Source organism: Bos indicus, chromosome 9 (genome assembly GCF_029378745.1).
Source record: "Bos indicus isolate NIAB-ARS_2022 breed Sahiwal x Tharparkar chromosome 9, NIAB-ARS_B.indTharparkar_mat_pri_1.0, whole genome shotgun sequence".
NCBI lineage: Eukaryota > Metazoa > Chordata > Mammalia > Artiodactyla > Bovidae > Bos > Bos indicus.
In genome coordinates, this window is record NC_091768.1 from 45,175,025 (window position 1) to 45,189,301 (window position 14,277).

General features: G+C 42.0%; 1 protein-coding gene across 4 annotated transcripts in view; it reads left to right on the plus strand.

The window, feature by feature from the left end:
* The window catches only part of POPDC1 (popeye domain cAMP effector 1), a 50,772-nt gene extending 44,859 nt beyond the window's left edge, over positions 1-5,913 (plus strand). For all 4 annotated transcript variants that reach the window (XM_019967302.2, XM_070796022.1, XM_019967301.2 and 1 more), the window contains exon 8: positions 2,254-5,913. In XM_019967302.2, the coding sequence (XP_019822861.1) occupies positions 2,254-2,378 (125 nt within the window). In that variant the 3' untranslated portion in view covers positions 2,379-5,913. The remainder of the gene's footprint in view (positions 1-2,253) is intronic.
* The last annotated feature ends 8,364 nt before the right edge of the window (positions 5,914-14,277 follow it).

The following is a 14,277-nucleotide window of genomic DNA, read 5'->3' on the forward strand; positions in this document are numbered from 1 at the left end:
GGCATTTTTCACAGAATTAGAAAAAAGAATTTTATAGAAACATAACCCGAGAAGGCAAAGCAAACTTAAGAAAAATGGAGCTGAAGGAATCAGTCTCTCTGACTTCACACTATATTACAAAGCTACAGTAATTAGAACAGTGTTGTACTGGCGCACACACACACACACACAAAACAGAAATATACATCAAGAGAAGAGGGTAGGAAACCCAGAAATAAACCCATTAATCTATGACAAAGGAGGCAAGACTATACAATGGAAAAGAGACCATTTCTTCAATAAGTCGTGCTGGGAAAACTAGACAGCTACATGTAAAAGAATGAAATTAGAACATTCTCTAACATCATACATAAAATAAACTCCAAATGGATTAAAGACCTAAATTTAAGAATGAATACTATAAAACTCCCAGAGGAAAGCATAGGCAGGACACTCTTTGACACAAATCACAGCAATATATTTTTGAATCCATCTGCTCCAGAAAACAAAATAAACAACTGAGACCTAATTAAACTTAAAAGCTTTTGCACAGCAAAGGAAGCTATAAACAAAATGAAAAGACAACCTAGAGAATGGGAGAAAATGTTTGCAAATGGTGCGACCAACAAGGGATTAATCTCTAAAACATATAAACAACTCATGCAGCTCACTATTAAATGAATAACTTTAAAAATAAGATTTCAACAGACACTTCTCCAAAGAAGACATACAGATGGCCAAAAGCCACGTGAAAATATGCTCAATATCACTAATTATTAGACAGATGAAATCAGAACTGTGAAGTATCATCTCACACCAGGCAGAAGGCCATGATCAAAAAGTCTACAAATTAATAAATGCCGGAAAGGGTGTGGAGAACAGGGAACCCTAATACACTGTTGGTGGGGATGTAAATTTGTGCAGTCACTATGGAAATCAGTATTTAGTTTCCTTAAACTGAAAACAGAGCTACCATATGATCCTTCAGTTTCACCTTTGGGCATATATCCAAAGAATACCATAATTCAAAAAGATACACGCACAATAGCCAAGATGAGGAAGCAATGAAATGTCCATTCCTCAAATGTCCATCAGAGGAATGGATAAAGAAGATGTGGCACATATATATAATAGAATATTACTAAGTCATACAAAAGAATGAATGAATGCCATTTGCCGGGCTTCCCAGGTGGCACTAGTGGTAAAGAGCCCACCTGCCAGTGCAGGAAACATAAGAGATGCGGGTTTAATCCCTGGGTCTGGAAGATCCCCTGGAAGAGGGCATGGCAACCCATCCCAGTATTCTTACCTGGAGAATCCCCATTGGCAGAGAAGCCTGGTGGGCTATAGCCCATAGGGTTGCAAAGAGTTAGACAAGACTGACGTGACTTAGCAAACACACGCATTAACATGGAGGGACCTAGAGATTATCATACTAAGTGAAGTAAACCAAATATCATATGATATCAGGTGTGAAATTAAAAAAAAAAGATATAAATGAACTTACTTACAAAGCAGAAACAGACTCACAGACTTTGAAAATAAAGTTATGATTACCAAAGGGGAAAGGTGGAGGGAGGAGGGATAAAATAGTAGTTTGGGATTCACATATATACACTCAAGCTCAGTTGCTTCAGTCGTGTCCAGCTCTTTGCAACCCTTTGGACTGTAGCTCACCAGCTTCCTCTGTTTGTGGGACGTTTCAGGTGAGAATACTGGAGTGGGCTGCCACTTCCTATTCCAGGGGATCTTCCCAACTCAGGGATCAAACCCACCTCTCCTGCATTTCAGGCAAATTTTTACTTGCTGAGCCAAAGAAACCTCTATATATACACACTACTACGTATAAAATAATCAACAAGGACTACTGTATAGCACAGGGAACTTTACTCAATATTCTGTAATAACCTATATGGGAAAAGAATTTGAAATAGGGTAGATGTATGTATAACTGAATCACTTCACTGTACACCTGAAATATAGCATTGTAAATCAACTACACTCCAATATAAAATAAAAATTCAATTTAATGTTGATGTATGGCAGAAACCAACACAACATTGTGGAACAATTATCCCCCAATTAAAAATAAATAAAATTTTAAAAATTAAATAAAAATAAAAGAAAATGCAGTATTAGGGAAACTGCATTCCTGGGGCCAGCTATAGTCTCCCAGAGAGTTTTATTTTCCAGTTGGAGTTTTTCACTGATACATCATGCCAGTATCAGGGCAGGCTGTACATTAAGTGGTTTTCCTTTCTGTGTCTTTGACAGATGTACCATCCCCACACCAGCGAGCCTCGCCCAGGATGAAACCGATAGAAGAAGGGGTGGAAGATGACGACGACGTCTTTGAACCTGCACCTCCAAATACATTTAAAGTTCGTCAGTGGCCTTGATCCCAAGACAGGATTCAAGTTACCCAGAGGGAAACTGTCTTGGAGAGATCCTGAAAAATACCAGCACTTTTTCATGGCTTTTAGATTTTTTTTCTGCTTTCATACACCCAGCTTGGTAGAGTCGGAGGGCCGGAAAGTGAGGGAAATTCAAAAATGGAAAGGTTACCTTCACTTTCTACTGGTCAGCTTTCAGTTTCACTGAGCCTTCTGACTAAAATGTGTGCTATTTTTGAGAGAGACATTTTCACAGTGTTTTCTAGATATCATTTAAATTTTAAAAAATCTTAGTGCTTTGTCATTTCAAACCCCTTCACTTTATCTTTCCAAGCTGTTGTTCACTTTCATCAGAGAGTTTATTCTCTGCTGTAGCAATGGGGTTGTCCATTTGATTGAGGTGGAGGGAATGTTTTTTTAAAAAAAAAGCAGGGAATCTCAGGCTTTGCTCAGTGGATTTTCTGGCTGGAAAATTTTAAAGAAAGATGTGGTGCGACTCATGTATATTTTTCTCTCAGGCCAGATACATCATTCTACTAGAATATCTCACATTTGTGGACACTGTATGGATAGGTTGATAATGGACAAAGCTCGTCAGACTTTACTCACATTACCCTGATATTACACTGTTTGGAAGTTGGGATGAACCCTAGACCTGGAAAGGTAACGGTGGGAGCAGTTCTGAGTGAGCTCAGGGTCACCCTTCTAAGGGTGTGATGTAGAGCCATCTCGCCCCATGCTCTGCTGTAGGAAGCACATTACAGCAGTCAAGTGGCCAAAGAAGTGTCACAGAATGATGAGGCTGACAGAGCCACTGCACTCTCTGGCTACTACTCTGACGTTCAGATGTTTCCTCCAGGGGCACAGATGGCTCCTTACTGTGTGTGTGTGAGATACCAGATGCCAGGGCTGCAAACGGAGACACAGCTGTGAGGCAGACAGTCCACCACAAACTCTGCCGTAATCACCCAACCCTGACAGTGCTGTGAGGACCTTGATTCTAGATCTCTCTTTTCCACCAGTTGTGATTCCAGACATGGTGGTACTTGGGAAATTTGCGTAAGTCATCTAGCGGGTCAGTGTGACTGTGGCCCTTCACAGGCCACCCATTTGGGGGAAGTCCCCCTGAACAGCTGTGCTCCATCGTGCCCCTCTATCTTTATTTTGTGTACTCCAACTCTGAGCTAGTCCCATTATGTTAAATAACAAGAAAAGTTCATATGAAATTATTTTCAGGTGAGCTGAGCCAAAAGCATCTTTTGCCAAGAGGTGATTTCTATGAGAGAAGATTTAAAACTTAAGTACTCCAGGGTCACTTCATTTTCCTAAACTCATTTTTTAAAGCCAGTTATTTTAGTAATTTCAATTGAGTCAAATTTACATGCTTGATCACTCACTGAGAAAAATTCCACAGACTGGGTATCCAGCTAACACATCCATCAAATGTATAGCTTGTTAACCTCACCATAGAAAGGCTGATTTCACTTTCTGCTGTAGTGGTCTCTTCTGTTTGCTAAATTAAGATTTTATTTTGGGGAAATGAAACAAAGGTGAATGAATGACTTTACCTTGACTTTAAGATGTAAGATATAGCAGGTTGAACTCTCTCAGTGCCTGAATCAAGTGTATGAAGTAATGATGTTAACACCACTTTAACTATTGAAGTGACGCTATGTGGGCCATTGAGTTTATACATGCATAGGACTAATTTATAAAATCATTCAACAGAGTAATTAGATATTACATCCTTGTCTAAGTAGAAAGCAATCTTAGATTCTACAAAAGCCATATTTGTAATGTTATGTGAGTCCATAGAACCCTGAGATTTTCTTACCCTGACCCATTTTCAGACGCGTCTCACTTAATCAACCTTAGACAGCAGAGGGGAGCATCTCTAATGATCAACCTGGATGTGTTTAGAGGTTATTTTCTGTAGTGCTGGAAAAGCACACTGTTTAAAAGCACACTGCTAAAATTAGGTGATATGAAGTCATTTACTTTTTTAATGTGTTTGTGTGTGTCAGTGTCATCGATAATGAAGATTATAATCTCAAGATTAGGAATCTTCAAAGAGCCACTTATCTTGAATAGGAAACATAAAACTATCTGTAAATACATCCCTCTAAGGATGACAGTGAAGGAGCCAAAGCCATTGAGTAGTCCTCCCATTAGACTTGATAGCAATGAAGCAGATAAGAAAACATAAAAGATCTCCTATGGATGATTTTTATAGATTCATGGACACAAGTGTATCTTTGTATAACATGTAGATAAAAAACACATCTGTTGCCAAAGTGACCAATAAAATGCTTCCTGTGTTTTCTGGCCTTCACTTAGCTGTGTGACCAAGGTCCAGAAAATGGCCTACAAAAATTACTCTATCACCCCAAATCCACTATGTTGAAATGTAACATCAAGTTCCTTGTATGAAGCTGGAGCCAACATTTATACCAGAATGTGTGACATTTATAATATTCTGCAAGCTCTCATAAATGTTGTATTTATAAAATAATAGCACAAGCCCTATGATGTTTATAGATTTAAATTAGTAATAATGGGTGCTATATAGTTATTTTTCAGTTACCTCCTTGGCCTCCTGGGATCTTTTCTGTGTCTCCCTGTGGTTCACTTCACTTTAGTCATTTTGTAGCTTTGTGCTTTGCTGCCAACAGTGTGCTGTGCCCACCGGGAGACACCACCTTCGTCGCATCTGGTTCTCCTTCCACACACCTGAAGCTTTTCTGATTTTGTAACTTGGAGCTGCCGATTCTTGCTTCCCAGGTCCTATCGTGGCCTCAAAGGCAGAGTCACTTAGATGCTAGAAAAAATATTTAGTAGGGAAAGTTATGTAACTGTACACTTAGCTCTGCCCGTGGGGCACCCAGGTGACGACCTTGCCCTCTGGTGAGGATGTAATGCTAGTGTGCGTGGCACCCAGCCGAGCCCTTGGGCATGCTGGTTGGTCCAGACCCTGGGGTGCAGCTCCAAGGATTCACTGTTACTGTTTTTAAATCCATTTTCCTGGTCATTTGTAAAGCTGCTCTGCAGAAACCGTTGACTCTGCCATGTTTCCCCTCCCTTCCCTTTTCCCTAACCTGGTTTCACAACCTTTTTCTAATTATGCCCAACTAGAGTGATTAGAAATTCCCATCCACTTAATTCCAATTCTCCATGTGAAGGGATAGGACTGTGCGGGGAACTCAAGTTTGTTCCACACTCACGACACATCTCACTGACACTCTGATCATTACAGGACCCCCATGACATACTGTAGGGGAAGTTTAAGAAACCCACTTTAAGCACTATTTAGAGAGTTTACCAATATACCTACAACCTAGTTTTAAAGTACCTGAGAATTTTGTGAATGCTTTATAAAGACATAGTATTTATAGGAATTGCATTCTTTCTGCTTTTAGGTGCCATTTACATGGATATTATCTTACTTTATAATAAATTTACATTTTGTCTGAATAGAGCTTTATAGTTTAAAATATCTTCATATTTTGTCATTTGATCAAATAAACTTCTTACTTGGAATATGTACACTTTTTAAAATTTCATTTCTCTTATATGTAGCTGGTTTGCTCTAATGCCCAAAGGTTCAAGAACCTTCGGAGGTTATGGGAATTGCTCTGGTTTAGGCAATCTGAGCAGACATGCACAAGGCGTGCTCCTGGGTTAGCTCCACTTAGTTCCTAAGGCGGGCTATCTTGCTGCCTTTGGTCATGAAAAGGGTGGGCCACGAGGCAGTGGACAGTCCTGCCTGGATGCAGCGACTGAGAAGCCTCCAGACTTTCAATGTGAGGATACATGTATTTCAGATTTTTAATCCACTGTATTTGAAACTTCACTTCTGGTTTTCATAAGGTTCAGCAATACAAGGACTCACATGAAGGGGACAGAACACGGCCCCTGGGTCTACTCTGTGGTGGGCGGTCTTTCTTTTCATAAAGAAACTCATATTTGCTTCTGTCACCTGTGCTCGATGTTAAACAGGGACTGGAAAGCCCATCTCTTGGCTGTTTGCAGTAGGTCCTTGACACCTAATTAACTTGCCCTGATCAGTGCCAAGACGAGACCCAGCTGGACGGGGCATCTTACATCACTAAAGAGTTAATTCTCTTGCCCAATAAGGCATGTCATTCAGGCCTAATGTCTGGTTCTAAGCCCTGACTTTCAACCTGACCCATCTTTGGGGCAGCTTCCCCTTACCCAGCCTGTGCTGTGAAACTTAAGAGTTTCCCATTATGCCCATGAGGGGTTTTCTGTGAATGGGTGTGGGTACAACCCAACATGAGCTAAAATTGACAGGACTTGGTTCCAGATTTGTGGGAGCAGAGTTGGTGATGAGGGGAGAGTGTCACAGAGCTCTAGCTGGAGTTGCTGCTGGTTACTCCCTGGTGAGCACCAGGTTTGAGTGGAGAGACTGCTTTCTTCATGCTGTGTTTGAGGGGCCTCTGGGACAGCAGAGAGGTGTCAAATCTGGAACTCAGAGGAGGGCTTGGGGCTAAGGATACAGATTTCTGAGCTGAAGATGGCACCGTGAGCTTGACAGCTTCCCGATAGGTCAAAATTTTCTGTTAAAGGGTGTGTGTATGATGAATAAATATGAATGAATACACTACACCAATATTTCCTTAATGTGGATGGACCTAGAGATTATCATACTAACTGAAATAAGTCAGAATGAGAAAGACAAATATATGAAATTGCATCTATGTAGAGTCTAAAATATACAGATGAAATTATTTACAAGTCAGAAACAGACTCACAGACATAGAAAACAAACTGACGGTTACCAAATGGAAAAAGGGATGCTTCTGCTACTGCTAAGTCACTTCAGTCGTGCCCGCCTCTGTGTGACCCCATAGATGGCAGCCCACCAGGCTCCCCCGGTCCCTGGGATTCTCCAGGCAAGAACACTGGAGTGGGTTTTCATTTCCTTCTCCAATGCATGAAAGTAAAAAGTGAAAGTGAAGTCGCTCAGTCGTGTCCGACCCTCAGCAACCCCATGGACTGAAGCCTTCCAGGCTTCTCTATCCATGGGATTTTCCAGGCGGGAGTACTGGAGTGGGGTGCCATTGCCTTCTCCGAAAAGGGATGGGGACGGTATAAATTAGGAGTTTGGGATTTGCAGATACAAATCACTATACATAAAATAGGTTAAAAACAACAACAACAACAAAAAAAAGGCCCTAGTGTAAAAAAATATTTCCTTGCTATTTACTAAGGGCAAATATATCCCCACTGACCTTCAGGTTCTCCCAGCCTCCTCTGTCATCCTGTCACAAGATGATTCCCATCTTCCCAGCTTACAGCTAAGCTTTCTGCTTTTCTGCCCCGTTCGCCTGGTCCAGCCGCTAAGTACAGGCAGGACCCCACATCGCAGGACTGACTCTGGGCCTGCTCCTAGGAGAGCAGCACTGTGGCTCAGGATTTCACTCTGACTTCTTGCACGACAGACCAGCAGAGGCAAGTGTGGCTTGAATGAAGCTAAACTACCTTACAGCTGAGTAAACGAAGGCTCACAACCAAAACCCGACTGGTAGAGGAAGGGAGCCTTCAGGGAAAAATGATTAGCGCCATTTACCTCTTGATATTTCTCTGCGAATGCTGAAAACTTCAGAGCTGCTCCTGTTCCTTGGTGGTTACATATAATTAGGTCATTTGTGTAGAGACGGACAGAGGGGTCCCCTTGAAAAAGTTCGGACAGGGGCCAAGTTTTAGGCCCTGGCCTCCCGCGGGGGTGATGCTGCACAGAAAACAGAACAACCGTCAGCTGCTCTGTTCATTTCTCTTTAAAGGGTTTCTGTTATCTTGGAGGCCTCCCTAATGTTTTTCAGTGTGCTTCCCACTATTTCTATTGTTCTTATCTAACCTCTTTAACTCTTCTCTTTATTAGTACAGATACATTTTGCTATGAGAATAATTACAATATAATGTAGTAGTAATAGCTGTCTATTAAGTGCATATTATTTACCAGAGACTGTTAAAGACATTTAAAACACACAATTTAGTATTTTCACAAAAATCCTATAAGGTGGTTCACACAACAGAACTGAAGTTCAAATAAGCTGATTTTGCCAGAACAAACCAGCCAGGAAAAGGGCCGTGTTCCATCCCAGATATCTCAGCCTGTGGCCCTGCTCAACCTGCTGCTCTTTCCAGTCCTCTTCAACAGGAAGCCTGCAGCCGCCACTACCACCTGTTCTCAGCTTCTCACCTTAGGTTATCAAAGGAGTTTCCATGCTGAAATTAAAGACTATAATACTTCATATTTTTTGTACAAAAAAATATGTATTTTTTTTTTTTTAGGGAGAGGCTTTTTTTTTTTTTTAGAAAAATGAAAAGCCAAGATTTGATATTGACCTTTAATATAATTTCAGAGAAGGCAATAGCACCCCACTCCAGTACTTTTGCCTAGAAAACCCCATGGACGGAGGAGCCTGGTGGGCTGCAGTCCATGGGGTCGCTAGAGTCGGACACGACTGAGCAACTTCACTTTCACTTTTCACTTTCATGCATTGGAGAAGGAAATGGCAACCCACTCCAGTGTTCTTGCCTGGAGAATCCCAGGGATGGGGGAGCCTTGTGGGCTGCCGTCTGTGGGGTCGCACAGAGTCGGACATGACTGAAGCGACATATCTATCTTTAACATAATCTATCAGCTCATGTGAAAATATAGGGTCCTAAATACATGATGTCCCAAACTGGTTTCTAATCTCTGCTGTCCACCTCTCTTAGCTCAAAGCACCAACCTGAAAAAGGAGGCAGAGTCTTTGTCCTTGGACATGACTTTGAAGTCAGACAGATGTAGTTCTGAACATGGGCTTTGACCATGTGATCTTCACCAAGTTCTTATGCCTTTTAAAGCTACTGTGTCCTTACCTGTATTCTGCTACTGCTAAGTCACTTCAATCGTGTCCAACTCTGCACGACCCCACAGATGACAGCCCACCAGGCTCCCCTGTCCCTGGGATTCTCCAGGCAAGAACACTGGAGTGGGTTGCCATTTCCTTCTCCTGTATTCTAGAACCTTTCCAAAGGCATAGTTGGCACAAAGTACAAGTTCGTTCTCATCCCCTTTTCCCTTTGGTTGCCACGTTGAACCCTTAATGATTCTGGAGTCTCAGAAACCACAGTTCTTGTAAAGAGTCAGAGAGTTGGTACCAGCAGGACCTGAAGGACAGGCACTAAGGCCCCTCCTGCTCACAGCAGAAATGTCTGCAGGCCTAGGGCGCAGTTCCTAAGCTGCGGTCTCTCTGGACCTCTTTGGCTGAGGCAGAGAGAGAGCCCATCTTGACTTCCACACGTGGCCCCAGAAAGCTGGAGGCGGGGAAAGGAGGCTGTAGGTGCCTCTCGTGGGAAGTTGCTGTGAGTAGAAAATGCTAGCATTAGGTTAAATGAGGCTTTCCAGGAGGTGAAGAGACGACTGTCTTCAGCTGTGGTTGTTTTGAACAAATAAATATCTTTTGTTGAGCTCCCCACAGGGACCACGTGAGAGCCAAGAACAGGTGTGCTGGATACGTGTGGATGGAGAGAAGCTCCTCTAGACCCCAGAGAGTAAGAGTGGAAGGGGAGGTCTTAAACACTAAGGAGACATGTATTCCTAATGCAGTTTGATTATTCAAGAATGCTAGGACCCTGGGCAGCTCATGTCTCCTAGGGGGGCCCCAGTTTCATCTGTAAAAGGAGGTGCAACCAGATGAGGGAGGGATATGCCAGTTCTGGTAGTTTAATTCCCAGTGTGTGGGCTTCTAAGGGCTGCCATGGTATCTTCTTGCTCCAAGTGTGCCTCGTGGTCCAAGCGACTCACGACTGTTTTTGCTTGAGGATGACTTGAGGGGTTAGGCAAAGTCTCACCTGCTGTCTTTCTATCCAGAGTCCCCCCATTCTCGGACTGTCCTTCACAAATGCTGTATCATCTGTGTGAAGTTGGAATAGTATTATCACCGTAATGACTCGCATCACCATGCAGTCTGTGTTTCTGGTGTATCATTTAAAGTTTTCTTGAAAGTTGTCTTCAAAACAGTCAGCTTGCTGACAAATCCCTTCCAGACCTTTCCAGAATGGTGTGGATTGGGGTTTTCCTTTGGAGGGGACAGAACTGTAGAATTTTAGAGCAGGTAGGTAAATTTCACCAGGATCACCTGGAGGCCCCTATTAAAAACCAACTCGGGCACAGGTGTGGCGTTCTGCCTCCCCTAAAAGTCTTGCAAGTTCCGGCCTCTTATTGGAGCCTTTGATGCTGCCCCCGGTTCTGCCCCCAGACCTCAAAGCCCCTGATGACCAGTATGTGAAGGACGCCTGGAGAAGGAAATGGAAACCCATTCCAGTATACTTGTCTGGAGAATGCCAGGGGCAGAGAAGCCTGGCAGGCTACAGTCCATGGGGTCACAGAGTTGGACACGATCAAGTGACTAAAACACACACACACGCACACACACACACACATTATGGGGCTTTCCCAGTGGCTCAGTGGTTTAAAAAAACTGCCTGCAATGCAGGAGACTCAAGAGACTCTGGTTGGACCCCTGGGTCTGGAACTTCCCTTGGAGGAGGGGATGGGAACCCACTCTAGTATTCTTGCCTGGAAAATCCCATGGACAGAGGAGTCTGGTGGTCTACAGTCCACGGGGTCACAAAGAGTCAGACATGACTGAAGCAACTTAGCACACACACATGAAGGACAAATTTAGGAAACATAGGACCATTGGTTATAAGGAGGGCAAGGGATTCTTGCAGGAGTGCTATAACAACAAGCTAATGAAAGCAGACAAAATGCAACTATAAAAGCATGTTTGGAATCTCCCGACCAGAAGAAAAACTTAATGCCATTTGTGGTGAACAGATTGGCAAATTGCAGGAGCTGATGCAAGAAGCCACTAATCCCAATGGGCAATTTAGTACTAGTTGGTCTAGGAAACCAAAATTTTAGTCTATACAATAAAGTTTAACAAAGGGGAGGGGGTAACAACTCATCGGATCCCATTTCAGAATTTGAATTGATATAGCTGGGGTAGAGACCGAATGCTGCAGTTCTAAGTTCCCAGATAATATTGATGCTGCTATTAAAGGGACCATTCTTTGAAGTCCCCTTAACTAGTCCAACCCCCTTATTAGCAGATGAGAAGGGTGAGCGGCTGAGAAAACTGAACCCAAGAAAAACTAGAACCCAAGTATCCTTGTCCATAGTCCGATGGCTTTCAGTTAAAAAAGCAGCTTTTTTTTTTTCTTTTGCTCTAGATCAATAGTTCCCAAACTTTTAATGAGTCAGTTAGGGAGTCAGTTAAAAGCTGGCTCCAGTAACTCAATACACCTAGAACAGTGAGTCTTAACCTTGGCTGTACATTGGAGTCAGAGATTCTGATGTAATTTATCTGAGCATCAGGATTCTTAAAAGCTCCCCAAGTAACTCAGTGAAAGAAAATGAAGTCACTCAGTTGTGTCTGGCTCTTTGCAACCCCGTGTACTGTAGCCTACCAGGCTCCTCCCTCCATGGGATTCTCCAGGCAAGAGTACTGGAGTGGGTTGCCACTTCCTTCTCCAGGGGCTCTTCCCAACCAAGGGATTGAACCCTGGTCTCCTGCATTGCAGGCAGACGCTTTAACCTCTGAGCCACCAGGGAAGGCCAAGTAACTCAAAGAGGGTAATAAATTTGAAAAGTTTTGGCCTGGAGGAGGGTCAGAAAGCTTTACTAGTCCAGACATCCCAGGTAATTTGGCTGTAGCTGCAGGCTGGTCTATACTTCGCAGGCAAAGGTTTTCCTGATCTTACTTCCTGGTTTAGGAAAACACTGAAGTGTTAGTGTGAGGTTTGAAGAGTGAATACCAGGGGCATAGATGGGTCTATTTTCCTATGTATAACAATATTTATTCTTGGAACATTTAGTCTCTTTTTATTAAGACATAATTAACCTAGAACAGTATATTAATTTCAAATGTACAACCTAATGGTTTGATATTTGTATATATTATGAAATGATCATCAAAATATGTCTGATTAACATCCATCACCACACATAGTTACAAATTATTTTTCTTGTGATGAGAACTTTTATGATTGACTCCCTTAGCAACTTTCAAATGTGTAAAACACTGTTTTACTAGAGTCACCATGTTATATGTTACATCCCCAGGACTCATTTGTAGCTGGAAGTTTGTACCTTTTGACCACTGTTGGTGTGTGATTTTGATCCTTCCAACTCCCTTACTTTCTTTGGCTCCCTGTGGCTTTCTATGTATCAGAGTTAGAAAGAAGCTTTCTACCTGGTTTTGGTGTTTGGGAGAAAAAAATTAATTAGAAGCAGAATCCTGAAGTGTCTTTTCTAGCTCCACGTCTGTTTGTGTGACCTGAGTAGTTAATGTCATCTCCCTAAGTACAATTGTACATTTCTTTGTAATACAGAAATAGTTATATCTGCCATCTTTACCTTAGAAGGGCTTTGTGAAAACCAGATTTCAAAGCCCATATAAACTATAAAACACTATAAAAGTGAAACCTATTATTAAATTAACTAGCGACACACAAATGGGAGCTTAAAAGTGAAAGAAATATCTCTTCACTAAACTATGCCTGGGAATTCTGTTGGAACTTGTGTCTAATTTGTCCTTGCTCTTAGACTCCAACATTCAAACCCCAAATCCAGAAGACCTGGGTATGATAATGTGAGCACTTTAACAAAATATGGTTTCTTCTCAGATATTGGGAGCACAGACAGACTTAGTAAGATGTCTAAAGTGAAAAAAACACCACCAAAGATTAAGGTAATAAAATACCAAACAAAAATTTTAAAAGTCTTTTATTTCTTACAGCTTGAAAGGTAGATGAGAACTTCTGGGGTAATAATGCAACATGAGTATTTAATTCTCTAGGGTTGTTTACCATTTTGAAGTTTTTTATTACAAGAAAACTTAGAAATAGATAAAATACTTTGAAACATTATCAGTATCCCTTCAGCATCATGAACTCCACAATGAACTCTCTTGTTCATAAGAGCCTATAAAGCCATTACTTATAAGTACACATTTTTCTAGGCAGAAATTTTCCTAGATAAGTTTATCAATCATGATCAGAAATTCAAATATGTAGTAGCTGAGGTGATGCAAAGTGAGTGAAGAGTGCCCTCTGGTGGTGTCATGCATAACTGAACTGTATCAAGGTTGTTTTAGTCACTAAGTCCTTTCCGACTTTACCACCCCATGGACTGTAGCACGCCAGGCTTCTCCCCTCGGTGGGATTTCTCAGGCAAGAATACTGGAGTGGGTTGCCCTTTTTTTCTCCAGTGGATCTTCCTGACCCAAGGATCATGCTTGGTCTTTAATTGAAGAATTACTATACTACTGTTCTACAGTTTCTTAAAAATCAGACTTTCATCTTTTTTTCTTTGAATAGTTTTATGTATTTGGCTGTGCTGGATCTTTGTTGCTGCGCTGACTTTTCTCTAGTTGCAGGGAGCAGGAGCTACTCTATTTGAGAAGCACGGGCTTCTCATTGCGGTGGCTTCTCTTGTTACAGAGCATGGGCTCTACGGCAGGTGGCGGAGGCTTCAATAGTTGTAGCATATGGGCTAATAGTTGGGGCTCGAGGGCTCTGGAGCACAGGTTCAATAGTTGTGGCTCACAGGCTTAGTTGCTCTGTGGCATGTGGGAGCTTCCCAGACCAGGGATTGAACCTGTGTCTCCTGCATTGGCAGGCAGATTCTTTAGCACTGAACCACCAGGAAGCCCCCAAAACGGAATTTCATCTTAATCAGAGAGAATTTTTACATCTCCAAAGGCCTATTGTAAAATGGACTGTATTAGATCACACCTGTTAACTGTTGTGTTATTTAGGTTATATTTTACAGAAGTCCTAAAGAAAATTCTAATTGAGAATGTTCCATTAAGAAATAATTTTTAATTAA